General features: G+C 36.1%; 1 protein-coding gene across 1 annotated transcript in view; it reads right to left on the bottom strand.

Annotated features, from left to right (window-relative positions):
- TMEM135 (transmembrane protein 135) overlaps positions 1-17,996 on the bottom strand; it is a 236,489-nt gene that overhangs the window by 25,469 nt on the left and 193,024 nt on the right. The window contains exon 7 of the mRNA XM_055320494.1: positions 3,117-3,158. Coding sequence (XP_055176469.1) covers positions 3,117-3,158 — 42 coding nt within the window. The remainder of the gene's footprint in view (positions 1-3,116; positions 3,159-17,996) is intronic.

Raw genomic sequence — 17,996 nt, 5'->3', positions numbered from 1 at the left:
GTCTCTCACCTATTCAGCTTGATTGCTTTCCATTATGCTATCCTCCAGGTCACTTATAGGTTCCTTTGCATCTACTATTTATTCCATCTGTTGTATTTTTAATTTCATTTATTGAACTCTTTTTTTTAAAGATTTATTTATTTATTCATGAGAGACACAGAGAGAGACACATGCAGAGACACAGGCAGAGGGAGAAGCAGGCTCCATTCAGGGAGCCCAATGCAGGACTCGATCCTGGGACTCCAAGACCATGCTCTGGGCCAAAGGCAGGCACTAAACCGCTAAGCCACCCAGGGATCCCCCATTTATTGAATTCTTTATCTCTGTTATGTTTTTATCTCTTTGTCAAGGGTTTCACTGATGTCCTCCACCCTTTTCTGAAAGTCCAGTGAGTATCTTTATGATCACTACTTTAAATTCTCTATAAAGCATACTTATTTCTATTTCACTTAATCTGCTGTGATTTTGTCCTGTTCTTTCATTTGGGACATATTCCTCTGTTTCTTCATTTTGTCTATCTCTCTTAGTCAGTTTCTATGTTTAGGAAAATCAGCTACACCTACTGCTCTTGAAAGTAGTGGCTTATAAAGAAGAGGTTCTCTAGTGCCTTGCAGTTTAGTGTCCCATATTCACCAGAACCTGGTACTTCAGGAGAATTTCCTGTTTGTGTTGTGCCCTGCTGTTGTGTCTGAGTTGCTTGTTCTTTCAGTCCAGACATCTTCACTCACTCTGCCTGTTGTGGGCTTTGCTTGCTCTTTGTGGTGTTAGTGAGAGACAAGCTGCAAGATCTAAAGAGGCAAGACTACAAGAGGCCTTGAGGGTCTTGAGGGTGAGATTAGCAAAATGTGCCCTGAGCCCATGACTGAGGTCAGCAGGCTCAGAATGGGCCAGTCCCCAGCAGAATGCATGTGCAAGGCACTCTGCTAAAAGGTTAGGTAGCAAGTGTCTGTGCAGTGTCTCCCACAGGTGGCCCTGCATTTATTCTGGGCAATAGAGGAGGAAAATGATGTCTGTCAGCTCCTTTGTTCCTAGAGAAGTCCCACAATACACTAGAAATAAGTATAAAGAGATCTTCCTCCTGGTTGTCCCAGGCACTGTGCAAACTGTCATTTCTATGTTGCCTCTCCATGGGCTGCTGTCTCTTTAAGGGCAGGACCCAAATATCACTCACTCTCCCATCTTGCTCAGTACTGAGTCAGCTGACTTTTTTAAGCTCCAGGCTCCAAATCCTGGTGGTTTTACAAACTCATGGAATTCAGCCCATCTGGTTTTCAAAGCCAGATGTGATAGGAATTTGTCTTCCAGTTTGGGCTCCCCAGTATGAGAAACTGTTTCTTTTCCCTCTCTACATCTGCAGCTCCCTCCCTCCTGTGGGCAGCTCCCAATCACTGTTTCTACCCTTTCTAACCTCTCAGATGAAGCTTCTTTTCTACGTTTAGTTGTGGAGTTTGTTCTGCCTGTCTTTGGATTGTTTTCTAGTTTTTTTACATGGATGTTTGTGATATCTAGTTGTCAACATGGGGTGGTGTGAGCTAGTTTCCTTGAATACCACCTGATTTTCTATTAATAACACCTTTTTTCCCAGGTACTTAGGTTTCAATACTTGGCTCATAGCAAGAATTGGAGGAGAAAGGGAAGAAGGAAAATATTAGTCAGTAGGTCTTCATTTCCTTCTATGCCAAGTCTAAACTTTGCCTCTTTCTCTTAATCCTCCACTATTGCCCAAATCTCAGTCCTTATCATTTCATCTTTCTTCCTTCTGATTCTCTTTTACAGTGTCCCAAATACTGTGGTCAGACTAATCTTTCTGAAACAATGTCAACTACTCTGCTCAAAACTCTTTGGTCACTCTCTACTGCCAATCTTATCAAGTTCAAATTTGTCTTTTTTTGTTTGTTTGTTTGTTTGTTTGTTTAGGTCTTCCTGCCCTGCTCTGACCATTATTAAAAATAAAACCTTTACAGGCCCTAATACAAATTTGTCATACCAATTAAGTTGATTTTCCCACTTTTATCTCATGTTTCATGTTTATAATTTTCATGCTTTTGCTAACATTATTCACATCTACCCAGAAGGTTCTTCCTCTTCCCTTCTGGTTCTCTAAAGCTATCCTTCAAGTGCAGTTTAAGGCTTATCCCCATAAGAATACTAGCAACAATAACAGTCAACATTTCTTGAGCACTAAGTGCCATGCACAGTTCTAAACACTTTTCATGCATTAACTAATTTGATCCACAGAATTATCCAATAAGATAGTCATATGAAATCTTTTCCTAGTGTATCAAAGCCTACCTAGTTTTTCCCTCCTATACTTATAATAAATACTACATACCTAGTCTTCACTAGGCATCTACTATATGTACTTAGGAGAATAAAATAGGAACATTTATGATATAAACTGGAAAGGCATTAAGTTTCAAGTAAGTATATGAAGTCACTATGTGACATTAAATTAGTCAAGTATTCTAAGCCTCAATTTCTCCTTCATGTCACATGGTCATAAAAATATCCATCTCACAGAATTGTTGTGAAAATTTCCTAATCCATGTGAAAATCTTGGTGACCTAATAAATACAATGCTAGTGCTGCTAACCAATGTTCCTGCAGTATCTATGACCATCTGGCAGTAACTATGATAAGAGATGGAGTACAGGGTGAAAAGCAGATTCTAGTGACTCTAATGAAGCTTATGACCTAAAATGTGTCTGACATGAACCCTGTCCTAATGAAGCCTATAATGTGGTACTACACAATTCAGTACTTAATTTTGCAGTAATTGTTCATATGTAGCTTTGGCTTTCTAATGCTCCTTGAAGAGAGAGTTCTTGTAATTCTTTCCTAATACCCAGTGATATGATATGGGACCTACAATAGGTCCCCAAAATAGTTGTTGATTGACTGATTTTTAAGGGAAAAGAAATCCAATAAATTATTCTTTTAACAAAATATCATAAAAATGTGACTTCTGCCATTACTTTCAGCTAGAAAACTGAGTCGATAAACATTTACTGTAATTATGTACAAGTGACATTACTTTTTAAAAAAATTAAATAAAATATACTACTTACCTAAGAGCAGAGAATGTAAAAAATAAATAAATAAAATATACTACTTACCTAAGAGCAGAGAATGTAAATCCTTTCAAACCATCTTTGCACCTAAAATAATAAAAATGATAAAGTGACAATCTTTAAGATATGGAGTAGTATACTAAGTAGCTATTAAAATTTTTTCTGAAACTGTTTTTAAAACGTGAAATTCTTTTAGGACAGTGATCTGAGCAATACAAATGCAACAAACAATGAAGCAAGCCATCTTACACAGGATGATTAAAATTTCCTATGTCAAATCAACATTTAAGGCTCAACTCTTATATTTCCAGGTCAAAGAGAGATTTAAGTGTATCTTCTAAAAGGTTCTATGTGGACTTAAAATGAAGGCTGGGAGTGGAATATTCATTTTGCCCAATCCCTGGGGGAGCAATTTGTTGAGAAGAAAAGGCCATATACACCTGCTGGGTATTATGAATAGGTCAATTCAAGGTCCTGACTTCTTACTTATTAATTCAGTGAATGCAGAGCAATTTAGAGTCGGCAGGCACAAAAAGGCTTCAAGTTTAGTTCAAGAGTTTTAACTTCTGAGTAAGTCCAATCAGAACAGATAACATAGCATGAGCAACAGCGTGAGGTCGGTGGGGGCGGGAGGGGGGTACAGATGCAGGAGTTCAAATAATTTTTATTGGGTATTTACTGTTGCTGGGCATTGTTTTGGGCACTTCATATGTGTTGTCTCATTTAACTATTTCACACCTCTATGAGTAGGTATTTCTCTATTCCATAGCTGGGCAGAGGCTCTTCCAAAATGCAGCAACTACCAAGAGGTCACAAAATAAAGAGTAGTTAGAATTCAGGAAAAAATTTTAAAAGTTCCTCTGACTTAACAGCTGTGGGTTTCTCTTACACCTCCTTCTGAAACAGTGTATTCCTTTTAGTTAGGGGGAAGGTTCAAATTGCATGACAATGAAGAAAAAAAATTTTTAAACAAGATTTTAAAATGGGGACATTACTATGCTACTCTTAGCAGCCTGTTTTACAAGTATGATAAAGTTACTAAAGAATTGTTGGATACTTAGTATCAGAATCCTTTGGAGAAACTGTAGAGATTGGTGATACAATGATGCTCAAATGTATGTTAATTTTAGACACTGGACTTTCTTGGAGAAAAAGTACAGCCTCAAATCTAATTGGGCAATTCTCTCAGTATACCTTTTGTATGAAAGGTAATACAGATTTCTTAGATTTTTATGCATTTCCTATCTTAACAAGTGTAAATATAGACATTTTTACTGGAGGACACATAGAATCTCAGAAAAGAATTTAATTTGTGTGTACAGAGATCTTTTTAAACACTTAAGAATTCATGGTAATTAAGCAAAATTATCTACTTCATGGTCCTGTTGACCGCGAGAAATGTAATCACAGAATTTAGCAAACATACTACATAATTATTCACCCCACACAGAATGAGGGTAAAGGCAAAAGAACTCATATGTTGGGCTAAAAATATGCATGGGAAAATTATAGCATTAACCTTCTTAAACTTATCTTTTTCCATCTGAAGAAAGTGTTTCTCAGTAATTTAAAACCCATAATTTGGCAATTTCTAGGTAGGTGGGGGGTGAGGGGGTAGGCTAGGCATCTATTGACTGGAAAACAGAAAGCAGCAGATTGATTAAAAATTATATACAAATGGGAACAAATTTTGGCTTTGGTATGTTATTGTTAAAAGATAGCCATTTATCTTTGTGCAATGCTGAATAGATAAAGGGTTCTGACAACTAGGTCTAGTCATGATTGCATATTTGTGACCTTAAACAATAAATCTAATTGCAGACCAAACATCAAAAAGTAGCTTTCAAATAAAAAAAGGGCATGTACAAATGAATTTGCAATTTCATTATGATGGAAGTTTGGTTCTTTCACCAAAACCCTGTGGGAAGCACTTCATATTGATAAAGTCTTAGCCCGAATTCAAAAGGGGCTATTCTTCTTTCCATTCATGTGTATAAGGTCTGTTAATGTAATTGAGGGTCAGATGTCTATGTCAAAAGAACAAAAAAGTAATTATTCCCCCAAGAAGAATCTTTAAAATAGTAATATCGCCCCGCATCTTTATACCAAGAATACTGTCTGAGCCTTAGCCTAACTATGAAACACTATCGTAATCTGAGTTAAATGTAAGAAGTATGGTATGCACAGAAAGCTTTATACAGAACAGATCCCCTTAGAAGGTGCCTCACTATTTAATGGATTCAGTTATTATAATGCAAATCAAATTACTTTCTCCATTCATGTATTAAGGCTCACTGATTTACTCAACAAATACTGACCGACTGCCTACTATGTGTAAGCACTAGTTTTAGTCCTAAGGAGGTTAACAGCGGACAACAGAGAATCTGTTTCCATACAGCTGACATTCTAGGTCAGGGAAAGGTACGACAAAACAAGTGAATACATCAGGTGGTGAAAATTGCTGTGGCAAAACATGAGGCAGGGGAAGAGGAGAAAGAGATGGGGTCGGGCCTTCTTATTTTACATCGTGTGGTTCAGAAGGGCCTCTCCAAGAAGGTGAAATTGGATGATGTGATCAGCAGCCTTAGAGAAACAAGGGACGAGTATCTATCTGAAGGAAGAACAGGTAGAAAGTCCCTGATGAGGAGTTCGTGTGGCATGGAAGGAGATCACGGAAGTAGATTACTGTAACCAGAGCAGAGCAGGAGGAGGTCACAGTACTACTAGTGGTGGAGAGGAGTGGTCTACTACAATCCTTGTAGACCCTTTATTATTATTATTATTATTATTATTTTAGACCCTTTAACCATGGGAAAAACAACAACTCTGGATGGTTCTCAGCAGAAGAGTGACAAAGACCTGTCATAAATTTAACATAATCTCTGGCCCATCATTGGAAAAGGAACTACAGGAAGGCAAGGTTAACAGCAAGGAGGCTAATTAGGTCCCCCTAAAAGATGACTGTGGCTTGACCAGATCATTAGGCAGTAGAGTAGAGGTAGAGATAAGTGGTTAAGACTTATCAAAAGTGCATTTCAAAAGCAGAGTTGGTGGAATTTCTTGATGGTTTGAATGTGGAGTCCAAGAGAAAGAGAAAATTTACAGATTATTAAAATATTTTTGATTGGAACAAACAGAAGGGTAAAATGTCCATTCTATGAAGTGAGGAATACTACAAGAGGGACAGGTTTGGGGAGAAAAATAAAAGTTTTATTTTGAACATGATAAGTTTGAGATGAATGTAATCTATGAAAGGAAATGTTAATGAAGCCAGGAGCTGCTGTACAGGTTTGGGGATCAAGAGGTGTGATTCACTTATAAGTATAACTGAAATCCATAGGACTAGATACAATCGCCTAGGAAATAAGTGCCAATAGAAAAAATATACAGGACTGAGTGTATTTTATTCCTCCATATTTTATAGTGCAGAACATCTGTTCTGGAGGGGAGGAAAAAACCCAGTCATTTCTCTTCATAAGGAAATCCTTGTTTAATATAAAATCTCATTTTAATTTTTGAGTGTGCACAAATTTAATGCATATAAGTCATGTACAAACAGACTTTTCCATTACAGTTACCCAATAAATGGGATAAATAGTATGACTCAAACATAGTTACTGAATCTCTGCATTTGCAAGGTTACATGTAAGGTTCAGGAAAGAGGAGGGGAAAAATTGCAGCATCATATCAAACAACTTAGGTGATACACAACAATGATAACAACAATGCTAGAGGTTCTGGTTAGAATTTCATACCGTGGATAAAAAGGATAAAGTTTAATATTGTTTTCAGAATAATACACTTGGTCAAATGCCAATGGGAGAGGGAACCCAAAAGCACATTTTTTTAAAATTGTAAGTGTAAATGATGGTTGAAAAAAACAATTTTGCCCACAAAGATTCTTTGTCTCACACTTAATTTCCATGAAATTACTTCCAGGAGATACTTTTATCTTTATTACCACATTAAACCAGCAGATGTCAGTAGTAAACCATTTTTGGAACAGTTGATAGCTTTGTACTGTGATTTATCATCACATAAGGTTAGGTTTTCCCTTAAAAATACATTTACAGACATACAAAATGTTGCTAGTCTTAGTTACACTGCATTAAATTCCCACAAGTGAATAATATTAGTTTTCCATTATAGCTGACGTTTCTGTTCCTATCATTCTATATAGTTATGAAATCTTTATGAACTCTCTTACCATTTGACATCAACATTAAAATCTGATATATAAATGTGTTATATCCTTATATGTTCTCTATTATGAAACAATGAAAACTATTTTGTTTCCTACTTTCTTTTATTAAATCTATACAGTTTTAATTTGGTAAACATAATGGGATTATTAGATGTAGTACTTTTTATGGGATAATTAGATGTAGTACTTTTTAAATGTTTAAAACATTTCTTGAAGACAATGCACAGTACAGTGTTAAGACTCTTGATTTGAACGATTCGAAGTCATAACTTCACTATCAACCTGGAGCAAACCATTTAATTTTAGGGCTCAATTTTGTCATCTGTTACATGAGAGCCTGGAAATAAATTACCTTCATAGTTGATTGATTCGACATCTTCTAATTCTGAAATTCTAACCCATTATTTTATCATTTTATTTAAAGTGAGTGTTATTAGAAATCACAAAAGAAAACTAAAATGAATTATTCTAAGTCACTAATAACCTAAAGAGATTATCTCACCAACATCAAAAATTAAAAAAAAAAAAAAAAACTTTTTTTAAGCCGTACAACAAAACCCTGAATTTGCCTTGAGATTACTGGCCTGCCACTAATATTATTACACTTGCTTATTGTTTGGTAATACTTACTGATATGGAACTTACTTCTGCAAAGGCTCAAAGGGAACCTTTTCTTTTTCAACTGTAAGATTACAAGACTATTCGGGTAGATGAATAATACACTGTGATAGAAAGACCTGATAAGACACACTGTCAAGTAAAAGAAGAAATTCTATAGATATAATTTCAATAATGATTAAATGTTACATTGTTGGCTATATTAATATCAATGCTAAAATATAATTAATGACAAAATGTAAAATGTTGTTTAGTATATACATATAAAATGCTATAGAAAGTGGTCAGAAGGATATATCCGAAACACTTGATAATAGGCTATCTTAAGGAAGTAGAATGGGTTAAGATGCATGAAAAGAACATAACCTTTTACTCTCTATATATTACTAAACTAATTTTTACAGGTATACATTTATATATTATTTATACAGTTTAATTTAAAACATCAATACTTGAATCTTAAGAACAGATTAAACAGTGCAAAAATTATTCATCTTTGTCTCACACTGACACAATGGCAGAAAATGTAAACGCAAAGTAGTCAATTTCACTAATACTGCTGTAAAAGTTTTGCTAGAAGGCATAAAATTACTAACTAAAATAGACAGGTTAGATTAGAACTTTCTGAAATCCTGTTCCCAATGAACATGGATAATTAGGTGACTATGGGGCCTTAAAAAAAAAAAAAAACACGAAACACGCATTAAGTATCAACTTCTGAGATCTTTTGTCGATTTTTAATCATTCAACTGATTAGAAGGAAACTCAAATATTGATTAATGGCACATCACCTATCTTTATTCGATCAATAGTCATTTATTTATTGGGCACATAATACACAAGAGACACTGTACTATTGATCTCTTTAGGAAGGCAAAATAAATTATATGCCACCTCTGACCATAAAAAAAACAGGTATGCAAAGCTCTGTGTATATCTGCCATAAAAATAAAAATAACCTGGACTAAAAGTCATGACAAAATTTCTTTTTTTTATGACATACAATTTTTGTATCCCTAATGCTTTTCAAGAGCTTAGTTTACTGTGCTTTATAATTCAGCTTTAAATTTCTTTAGTGTAGCCTTTTTCTTTATCTCCTTAAACTATTTGACTTGAGAAAAGTAGTATATGCAAAACTGTAATTAAAGATGCTAACAGACTGGCAATAAATTAAATAAATAAATAAACTCAATTTAAAATAGTTGAATACATTGATAATTCTTTTTTTTAAGATTTTATTTATTTATTTATTTATTTATTTATTTATTTATTTATTTATTCATGAGAGACAGAGAGAGAGAGAGAGAGAGAGAGGCAGAGACACAGGCAGAGGGAGAAGCAGGCTCCATGCAGGGAGCCCAATGTGGGACTCGATCCCGGGACTCCAGGATCACACCCTGGGCTGAAGGCAGGTGCTCAACGGCTGAGCCACCCAGAGATCCCCCTGATAATTCTTAAAATACTTTTGTTCTGTTGGTTATATCATAATCACTTGTCATTCAAGTATTAAAAACAAGTTACATTATTATATGTGAACAAAATTAGTTAAGACAAAATGCTTAAAGTTCAGGCATACAGAAGGTATAACAAGAATGACATGAAGTTAATCATAAATAAGTTACAGACAATAGCTGAATCAAAATCAAAATTTTAATTTGCCTAATTATTATTTGTACTAAAAACATATTTGGAGTAAATATGACTAAAAGTTTAATTTGAAAGTTAAAAAGGAACCAGAATACTTCAAATTTGTGACTTACTGTTATATTTATTATAAAGAAAACTCATGCAATTTTAAATAGTTTTTTTTTTTTTTAAGATTTTATTTATTTATCAGAGACACAGAGAGAGGGAGGGAGAAGCAGACTTCATGCAGGGAGCCTGACATGGAACTCGATCCTGGGTCTCCAGGATCACACCCTGGGCTGAAGGCAGCACTAAACTGCTAAGCCACCTGGGCTGCCCCATAGATAGTTTTGTTTTTAAATGAAAGAAAAAGTAGCATGATTTTACTGAAATGTCTTCATTACATTGGGGCACCTGGGTGGCTCAGCAGGTTAAGTGTCCAACTCATGAAACTCATGTCAGCTCAGGTCATGAAATCAGGGTCCTCAGATCCAGCCCTGCAGGTGGGCTCCACACTGGGCATGAACCTGCTTAAAGTTCTCTCTCTCTCCTTCTGCCCCTTGTCCCCACCCCACCCCCAACCCCGTTCTCCTGCACATGGGGGTCTTGGTGCTCAATTTCTCTCTCTCTCCCTCTCTCTCTCTGTTTCTCCCCCTCAAAAAAAAAGTTTCAGTATGGTGTTGGAAGATCTTAAAATCATATATTTTAAACCAATACAGGTACCAAAAATGACATATACCTGAATCTAGTTGAAATCTAACAAAGGAAAGTTATAGTATGAATATCTGTAAGATGATTAATATAATTTACATTAGAGGCTGAGCAGCTTTGGTATATTCTTATTTCTCTGGCTCCCTTTATTGGCTAGATATATGCCAAATCTAGCCTACTCAGCAGGGTTGGGCAAGGCCAATGTATTTGGTGGCTTCTTAATGTTAATGAAAACTTCCATATTTCCACAAAGGATGTACAAATTCTGGGATTAGGCTGCTCTTGAGGCCATATGAATTATCTTTGTTGAACTGTTTAGTTTCTTTTTAAATTAATTTTTTATTCTGTTTTGAAAACACATAAAATAATAACCAATTTTTCTAATCAATTTTCAAGTGTAGAAACTCAAATTAGCACTCCATTATAATTTAGTAACTGAAACTTGATCAACAATTATAGAACTTTGATTGACATCTGTTTATCATAAGAATATTTTTAAAAAGACTGACATAGGGATCCCTGGGTGGCGCAGCGGTTTGGCGCCTGCCTTTGGCCCAGGGCATGATCCTGGAGACCCGGGATCGAATCCTTCGTCAGGTTCCTGGTGCATGGAGCCTGCTTCTCCCTCTGCCTATGTCTCTGCCTCTCTCTCTCTCTCTTTCTCTCTCACTGTGACTATCATAAATAAATAAAATTTAAAAAAAAGACTGACATGGAGTTAATTTCAGGCTTTTATTTTTGTTTTGCTAAAAAAAAAAAAAAAAAAAAAAACTTCGCTGTCCTAATCACATAGCATGCTCCAATAGCTTAAATCAACAATTTCAATTTACTGCTCAGAACTTGGGGTATGCAATTAAAATACATTACACATTGCTTACATACACACCACAGGCTTTTTCTTTTAGGTCTAATACTAGAAGACAAATAGAGTTTTCAATTTCAGCCTGCATATGGCACTTTTTATAAGAAAGCAAAATAACTAATGTTATGTTCCTATCTTAACAACCTCATACAAATATCTGAAGTTAGAAGGGCAACAAATCAAGAAATTTGAGGAAGATTATTTTGTTTGCTTCATGAACACACTGTATGTCTTCAAACTAATTTTCAATTGGATTTCTTTAAATATAAGTGAATTCTCCCAGTGCATTAAAAAAAGTTATTTTTTATTCTGGTAAATATTTTACAGTACTTTATTTCATATGGAATGGGACATTGGTGTTTAGCTCTGTTCTCAAGAACCTAAGGGACGCTGCTGAAGCAGGCAGCAGTTAAGGATAATCAAGTGTGATTGTAAGTCCCCACATGATTATTGTGCACTTTTTTCTGGTGTGTCCTAAATATAAATTGGAAACATTTGGATAACAAACTTACAGTAACAACTCCAAGAGAATCATATTTCTCCTTAAACTTACAGAGGCTGAAACAGTTTTTGCTTTAAAATACAGACTAAGGAAGGTCATGCTCCAAACTGTCTTCGACTGCTAAGGAATGAAGAATCACCTTCAGAATGTTTCTATTTTTTTTTTTTTAAGATTTTAGTTATTTATTCATGAGAAACCGAGAGAGAGAGACAGAGACACAGGCAGAGGGAGAAGCAGGCTCCATGTAGGAAGCCCGATGTGGGACTCGATCCCAGGACTCCAGGATCACGCCCTGGGCCCAAGGCAGGTGCTCAACCACTGAGCCAACCAGGCTTCCCACCTTGAGAATGTTTCTAAAAGAAATGTTAATTAGGATGAATTCCCTACCAAAATGAATTAGTAATAACAAAACTAGTCAACCTTCAAAATACTTGTAAAAGAAGTAGATCTGAGTTGTACTGGACCTAACCCTGAAAGGTCTGTTTGCAGTTGCTGAGGAAATGGCATGTGTTTAGACTTGACAAATTAACTAGAGGCAAAAACCAAATTTAATATCAAATTGGTGTTTTATGCAAATCCAAGGAAAAATTTAGCAAGTTTCCTAAGATCATGGCATTACTATGGCCACAAATTATTTACATTAAATGAAATTATAACCACAATTCTGAACCGATCTATTTTTTTTAAAAGACCTCAAGACTGGCAAGGATTTTCATTTTCTTCCCCTAAATGGTTGTGAAAGAGATTAAAACAAATGTTTTCAATTATATAGAATCTTTGAATCAACATTAATTTATTTTCAAATGCATGTTGGTATCTATGTCGCTAAAATAATAATGGCAATTGGTTTTCAAATTGAACAAAATGAACAGCTATTTAAAACTGTAACATTAGGTCATATGCTTTTTATCAAAGTTCAAATCTAAAATAAATAAAATACATACCTATGGGTAGTAAAGCAAAAACAACATTTTGGAAGCTTTTAGAAAACTATTTTCTGATTAACTGAGCACTATAGAGCATCCTAACTCTAAAAGAAAAACATTCATTTCAAATACTGCAGCTTACTTCAGGCATCTCAAAGATTATGAACTTAATTTGTGGTATGTATAATAGAAATTGGTCAGGTTAACACGTAATGGTATTTTATTGGCCGGAAGTATTAGAAAAATGGAATATTGGAACCTGGGAGAATTCTATTTTACAGATTAAGAAACCAAGGCCCAGAGAGGTTGAGTGATCTGCCTGAAAACTGTTCTTAGACACCCTCACATGATAGTAAAATCATTCTACATCCCTGTCAACTGCCTTTCTGTCTTCTGAGTTCTCCCTGTGGAGGAGAACTATCACAGAGAAGCAGTGGGACCTTGGGCCATAGAAGACAAACCACGAACATGTGAATGATGGGAGAGAGCAACGCTCTTCCAACTGGTCCTATGCAAAGACTTTACCCAGGACAGAAGCACATGGAACCAACTTCCATTTCCTCACATCCAAATGTCTTCCAGGTAAACCTAACTTACTGGAGAGTGTCCTTTGGTCAGCACTACATGCTGGCTTCTCTCACCCACTTCCTCTTCACAATAGCTATTATTCACAGCAGTCTCTCTAGGACTTCCTGAACAATCGTAAGGCCTACCCTTGGTATTAGATTTGCCACCTTTAGCAACATAAATTCCCAAAGCATCTCAATCCCAGACATTAATACAAAAAAACAGTACTGAAGTGAAGCTTGTGTTTTATTACAGACCAAGTAAGAAAGTGGACTTCTGAAAGAGACTCTCCCTCATCTGTCTCTCAGTAGCAAACTCTATCAATAGTTGCGTTCAGATGCATTTCACACTTTCTCACCTCTCTCACTGTGGTCATCCACACAGTCCTTCCATATGCAATGACCTCTTTAACCATCCTCCTCTTTAAAGAGAATTCCTACTAAGTCCATCAGGATGGCATTGTTCTCCCATAATTAGATGTGACTGCTTCTTTCTCAAACTCTTTGTTCTTTGTATCTTTTCAGCTGCTTTTTTTTTCAACCTAGTATGATAGTAATTTCCATGGTCATCTAATCCACTCTACCAAATTTAGGGTTTCTTATGACATTTTGTGTGTCCATGTTCCAGAAATTGAAGGAGTAGTTTATAGAGTTTACTTCTTTACTAAGGAAGTTGGGAAATATTCTGCACTGGTGCTATCACATCTATTAAGTAATAAGAGTATTCAAAAATATGAACTAACAGGCAGTATCAGGAAAGGTTAGTTCTCAAAGTGTGGTTTCTGAAACACCTCAGCATCAGATAGTAACTGGTTAGAAATGCAATTCCTGGTCCCCACCCCAGACCTACTGAATTCAGAAACTTTGAGCATGGGGCCCAATAATCTATAAAACTTGTACAATTGAGGTTTAACAAAATCTTCAGATGTTTCTAATGCATGCTCAAGTTTGACAACCACTAGATAGGTTATGTTGCTGCAATAAAGTTTCAATGGCTTTCAACAACAAAAGTTTTTTTTTTTCTTGCTCATGTTATATGTCAAACAAGGGTTGACTATAGCTCAACTTACAGGTCATTTTTATTTTACTTTTTTAATTTTTAAAAGATTTTATTTATTTATTTATTCAGGAGAGACAGAGAGAGAGAGACAGAGATATAGACAAAGGGAGGAGAACCAGGCTCCATGCAGGGAGCCCAATGTGGGACTTGATCCCAGGACTCCAGGGATCATGCCTTGAGCCGAAAGCAGACGCTCAACCACTGAGCCCCCCAGGCGTCCCTACAGGTCATTTTTATTTCAGACTTTACAACTTTACAGTGAGGAAGAAGCATAGTCAGAGTAGAGAAGAAAAGAGAATGTGGGACACTATGTTCTCATTCAAAGCTTCAGCTCATAAGTAAACATAAATCATTTCCACTCAGATTTCATTAGCTAAGGCAAAGCTAAGGCTTGGCATGATGTTGAGATAGGGTAGGTAAGTAATGCTTCCCCACAGAGGAGCAGCAAAGGTTTCTGAACAATAAATAGTCTGCCATACAGGACAAGCATATTATTGCTAAAGATCAGCTGTATTTGTTTATTACATTTAAGAAAATTGAAAGCACAATTCCCCAATCCTACCATCATTTATTTTTTTTCACAGTAACTTTAATATCTCTCTTTAAATAATCTTAAAATCTTTTGGTATTGGTTTCAGGAATAGGCTTATCTACAACATATTATTTAGTAATTTACATATGTGCATAAACATATGTGTGTGTGTTCTAAGCTCAATTTTTTCCCAATTACTATAGCATAGTGTTCAATTATGTATCCAGTGCCCACACCAATGCATAGCACAAAAGTCACTCAAAAGATCTATGTTGAAAGAAAGAAATTTTTATCTGTGCAGTAACTGAAAACATCATACTTCATAGCAATTATATTTCTAATTGGGTACCAACTTTCTTGGATTCATTTTTTAACAGTAATTCTAGAATTGGGGGTTATTTTTATAATCAGTTTTTAAGGAAATTTATATATATATTTTAAGAAACCTGTATTTTTTTAAGATTTCAATTATGTATTTTGAAAGACAGAAAGCATGAGCAGGGGGAGAGGCAGAGAGAGAGGGAGAAGACTCCTCACTAAATAGGGAGCCCAATGTGGGGACATGGGGCTCCATCCTTGGGATCATGGCCTGAGCCAAAGGCAGATGCTGAACCAACTGAGATGAGACACCCAGGTGTCCCAAAACTTGTATATTTTTAAATTAGCTATCCTGACATTTATTAAAAACTCCCTGTGATTGTCCTTAATATTAATTTGTATTCATTTCTTTAAACTGATAATTTGGCATGAATTTATATAGACATGAATATGAATAAATAAGGGTCTTAAGTGGGAGTCACTCCTCTTTTTTTAATGAGGAGTTTTGTTTTGTTTTGTTTTAAGTAGGCTCCACACTCATGGGGCTTGAACTCATGACCCTGAGATCAAGAGCTGCATTGTGGGAGCTCTTTATTTGGGAGGAGGGAAAGATGATGAAGAGTAAAACTACCACTGAATCATATCAGATGGAGTTATATATATATTTTTGTGTAACTAACACCATATCTAGAGAACTGTGAAGCAATCCTTACTCTTTGGCACTTTCATTCATTTGTTCCACAACTATTAAGCACTGAGGCAGCAGAATTAAAAAGGAGGGCTACAGAATCAAGACAAGCAAGAGTTCTATGAATTCTGTGTCTGTTTCTTAGATGAAAAAAATAAAAAGAAAATAGCACCAACCTCATATAACTATTATACTAAGTGTTCAATAAATATCTCCTATTATTACTGCTTCTGTTATAACTACAACAAACTACAAAGGTAAGTGTGCGGCAGTTCCTGTCCTCAGCAGACGGAGGAATATAAAGAAAATGTAATAACCCCCACCCCTGTCAAATTCATCAGTTCATACCCCAAGGTAAAACATTGAGCCACAAACAGCAAGAGGAAATTAGACAGCATCTGCCAGGACATCATTTTTTTTTTAAGATTCTATTTGTTTATTAGAGACAGAGAGAGAGAGAGAGAGGCAGAGACACAGGCAGAGGGAGAAGCAGTCTCTATGCAGGGAGCCCGACATGGGACTCGATCCCGGGACCCCAGGATCACGCCCTAGGCTGAAGGTGGCGCTAAACCGCTGAGCCATCAGGGCTGCCCAACATTTATATAAAAGGTCCAACATGACAGCCCTCCCTCCAAAGATACAAACAGATATAATCTCATTGTAACCTAATTATTTACAAATCCAGGACAATAGCACGTAACATAAACCGTCAAATGAAATGCTGACCCAAGCTGGAAAGGATTCCTGGGACACATGAATATGTAAACTGTGGCATACAAGGGAGTGCTACCCAGCAGTAAAAAAAGAGCAAAGTGTTGATATGCTCAACAAAATGGATGAATCTCAAAAAAAAAAAAAAATGCTGAGGAAAAGCCAGACCCAAAAGTGCATTTTGTGTGATTCCTAGTTATATAAAATTCTAGGGGGGGGAAACAATCTCATCTCTAGTGACAGAAAGCAGATCAGCACTTCCCTGGTACCAGGAACTGCAAAACTAAGTGTTCAAGAGAAGCTGTGGAGGGTAAAGGTTCAGTCACCTGACCTCAGAGGGCTGTAGTCTCCTGAAATGTAAAATCAGACAGTATGACTCTCCCTGATAGCCCTGCTGTGAGGACATGGAGGTGCAGGTCTGAAACAGACAAGGTGCTCCAAACACCGTTATTGTCCAGGCTTTTGTTGGTGGTCTTTTGGGAGGAGAACCCTCCAGGGAAAGTGCCAGAGGGTTCAAGCATTGCAATACATAGCTCTCTAAACACAGGATTAAATGCTTGTAATTAAAGAGTTAGAAAAACATCAAAACTACTCACAGAACACAGAATTTATAACCATTTAGCATTAGAATTTTAAGATGACAAAATTGGCCAATTAAACCTCAGGGACGGAAATGAGTGACAAAGACAGAAAAGAAAAGATGGAGCGGAGAGCTAGGGCAGGCTGTGGAGGAGAGGGGGCTCCTGAAGTCTTAATCCCTTCTATGAGGATCTCACGGGAAATTTTAAGGGTGATGGCTCTTGCCAGCCTTACAACTAACTCCACTTTTGAGAATACTTTGGGCGGACAGAGTTGAGTAGGGGAAGGAAGAAAAAGTACTGGTTGCAGGGATATCCTGATATTTTTTGAGAAACTTTAGAAAGGGATGTTGCTTTACTTTCCCCCAACCCTTATTAAAAGTGAAATTCTACACAGGCAGAAAACTAAACTAGAAAGGTTTTAATTCATCAAACTCATTTGAAAAATGAAGTCTTTTTAATGGACATGTACAACAAAACAATGGATTTCTGTGCAAACAGCCATGTTTACCTTAAAAACAAAAACCAATCCTATCTGACCAGCCTGAATGAAGAACCAGCAGAGTTCAGTAAACAAACAGTAGAGCCATCTGGAAGGTATTTCTGAGATATCAATCACGTGGCATTGATAATTTAGAAATGCCAGAGAAAGGAAAGACAGTTATTTCTACTTGAGCAATGTTTCACTTACATTACTGGAGCCAACAGCATTAATGACTTAGAATGGTCTTGAGGTTATCATGAATTTTGACAGAAATGACTGGTTCATTTACAAATGGGTCGATAGATATATACATTCGAATATACTGGGAGGTTAACTCTTTTCTTTCTAGTGAACATTTTTCTCCCAGTCTAGACTCCATAATTAATTATGATAAATCAGAGTCTGAGAATCTCATTTTTAATTCTAGCTCTTTGACTAAACAGTTACAAAATCTTAAGCAGAAGGTTATGTTTCTCAGCCTTGGTTTCTCCAAGTGTAAAATGAAAGGATTGAATTGAACAGTTCTTCAGATTCCTCGA

The sequence above is a fragment of the Nyctereutes procyonoides genome, unplaced genomic scaffold (assembly GCF_905146905.1).
Source record: "Nyctereutes procyonoides isolate TBG_1078 unplaced genomic scaffold, NYPRO_anot_genome, whole genome shotgun sequence".
Classification (NCBI taxonomy): domain Eukaryota; kingdom Metazoa; phylum Chordata; class Mammalia; order Carnivora; family Canidae; genus Nyctereutes; species Nyctereutes procyonoides.
The sequence above is the reverse complement of the archived record's forward strand: the minus strand, read 5'-3'. Positions and strand labels throughout refer to the sequence as shown.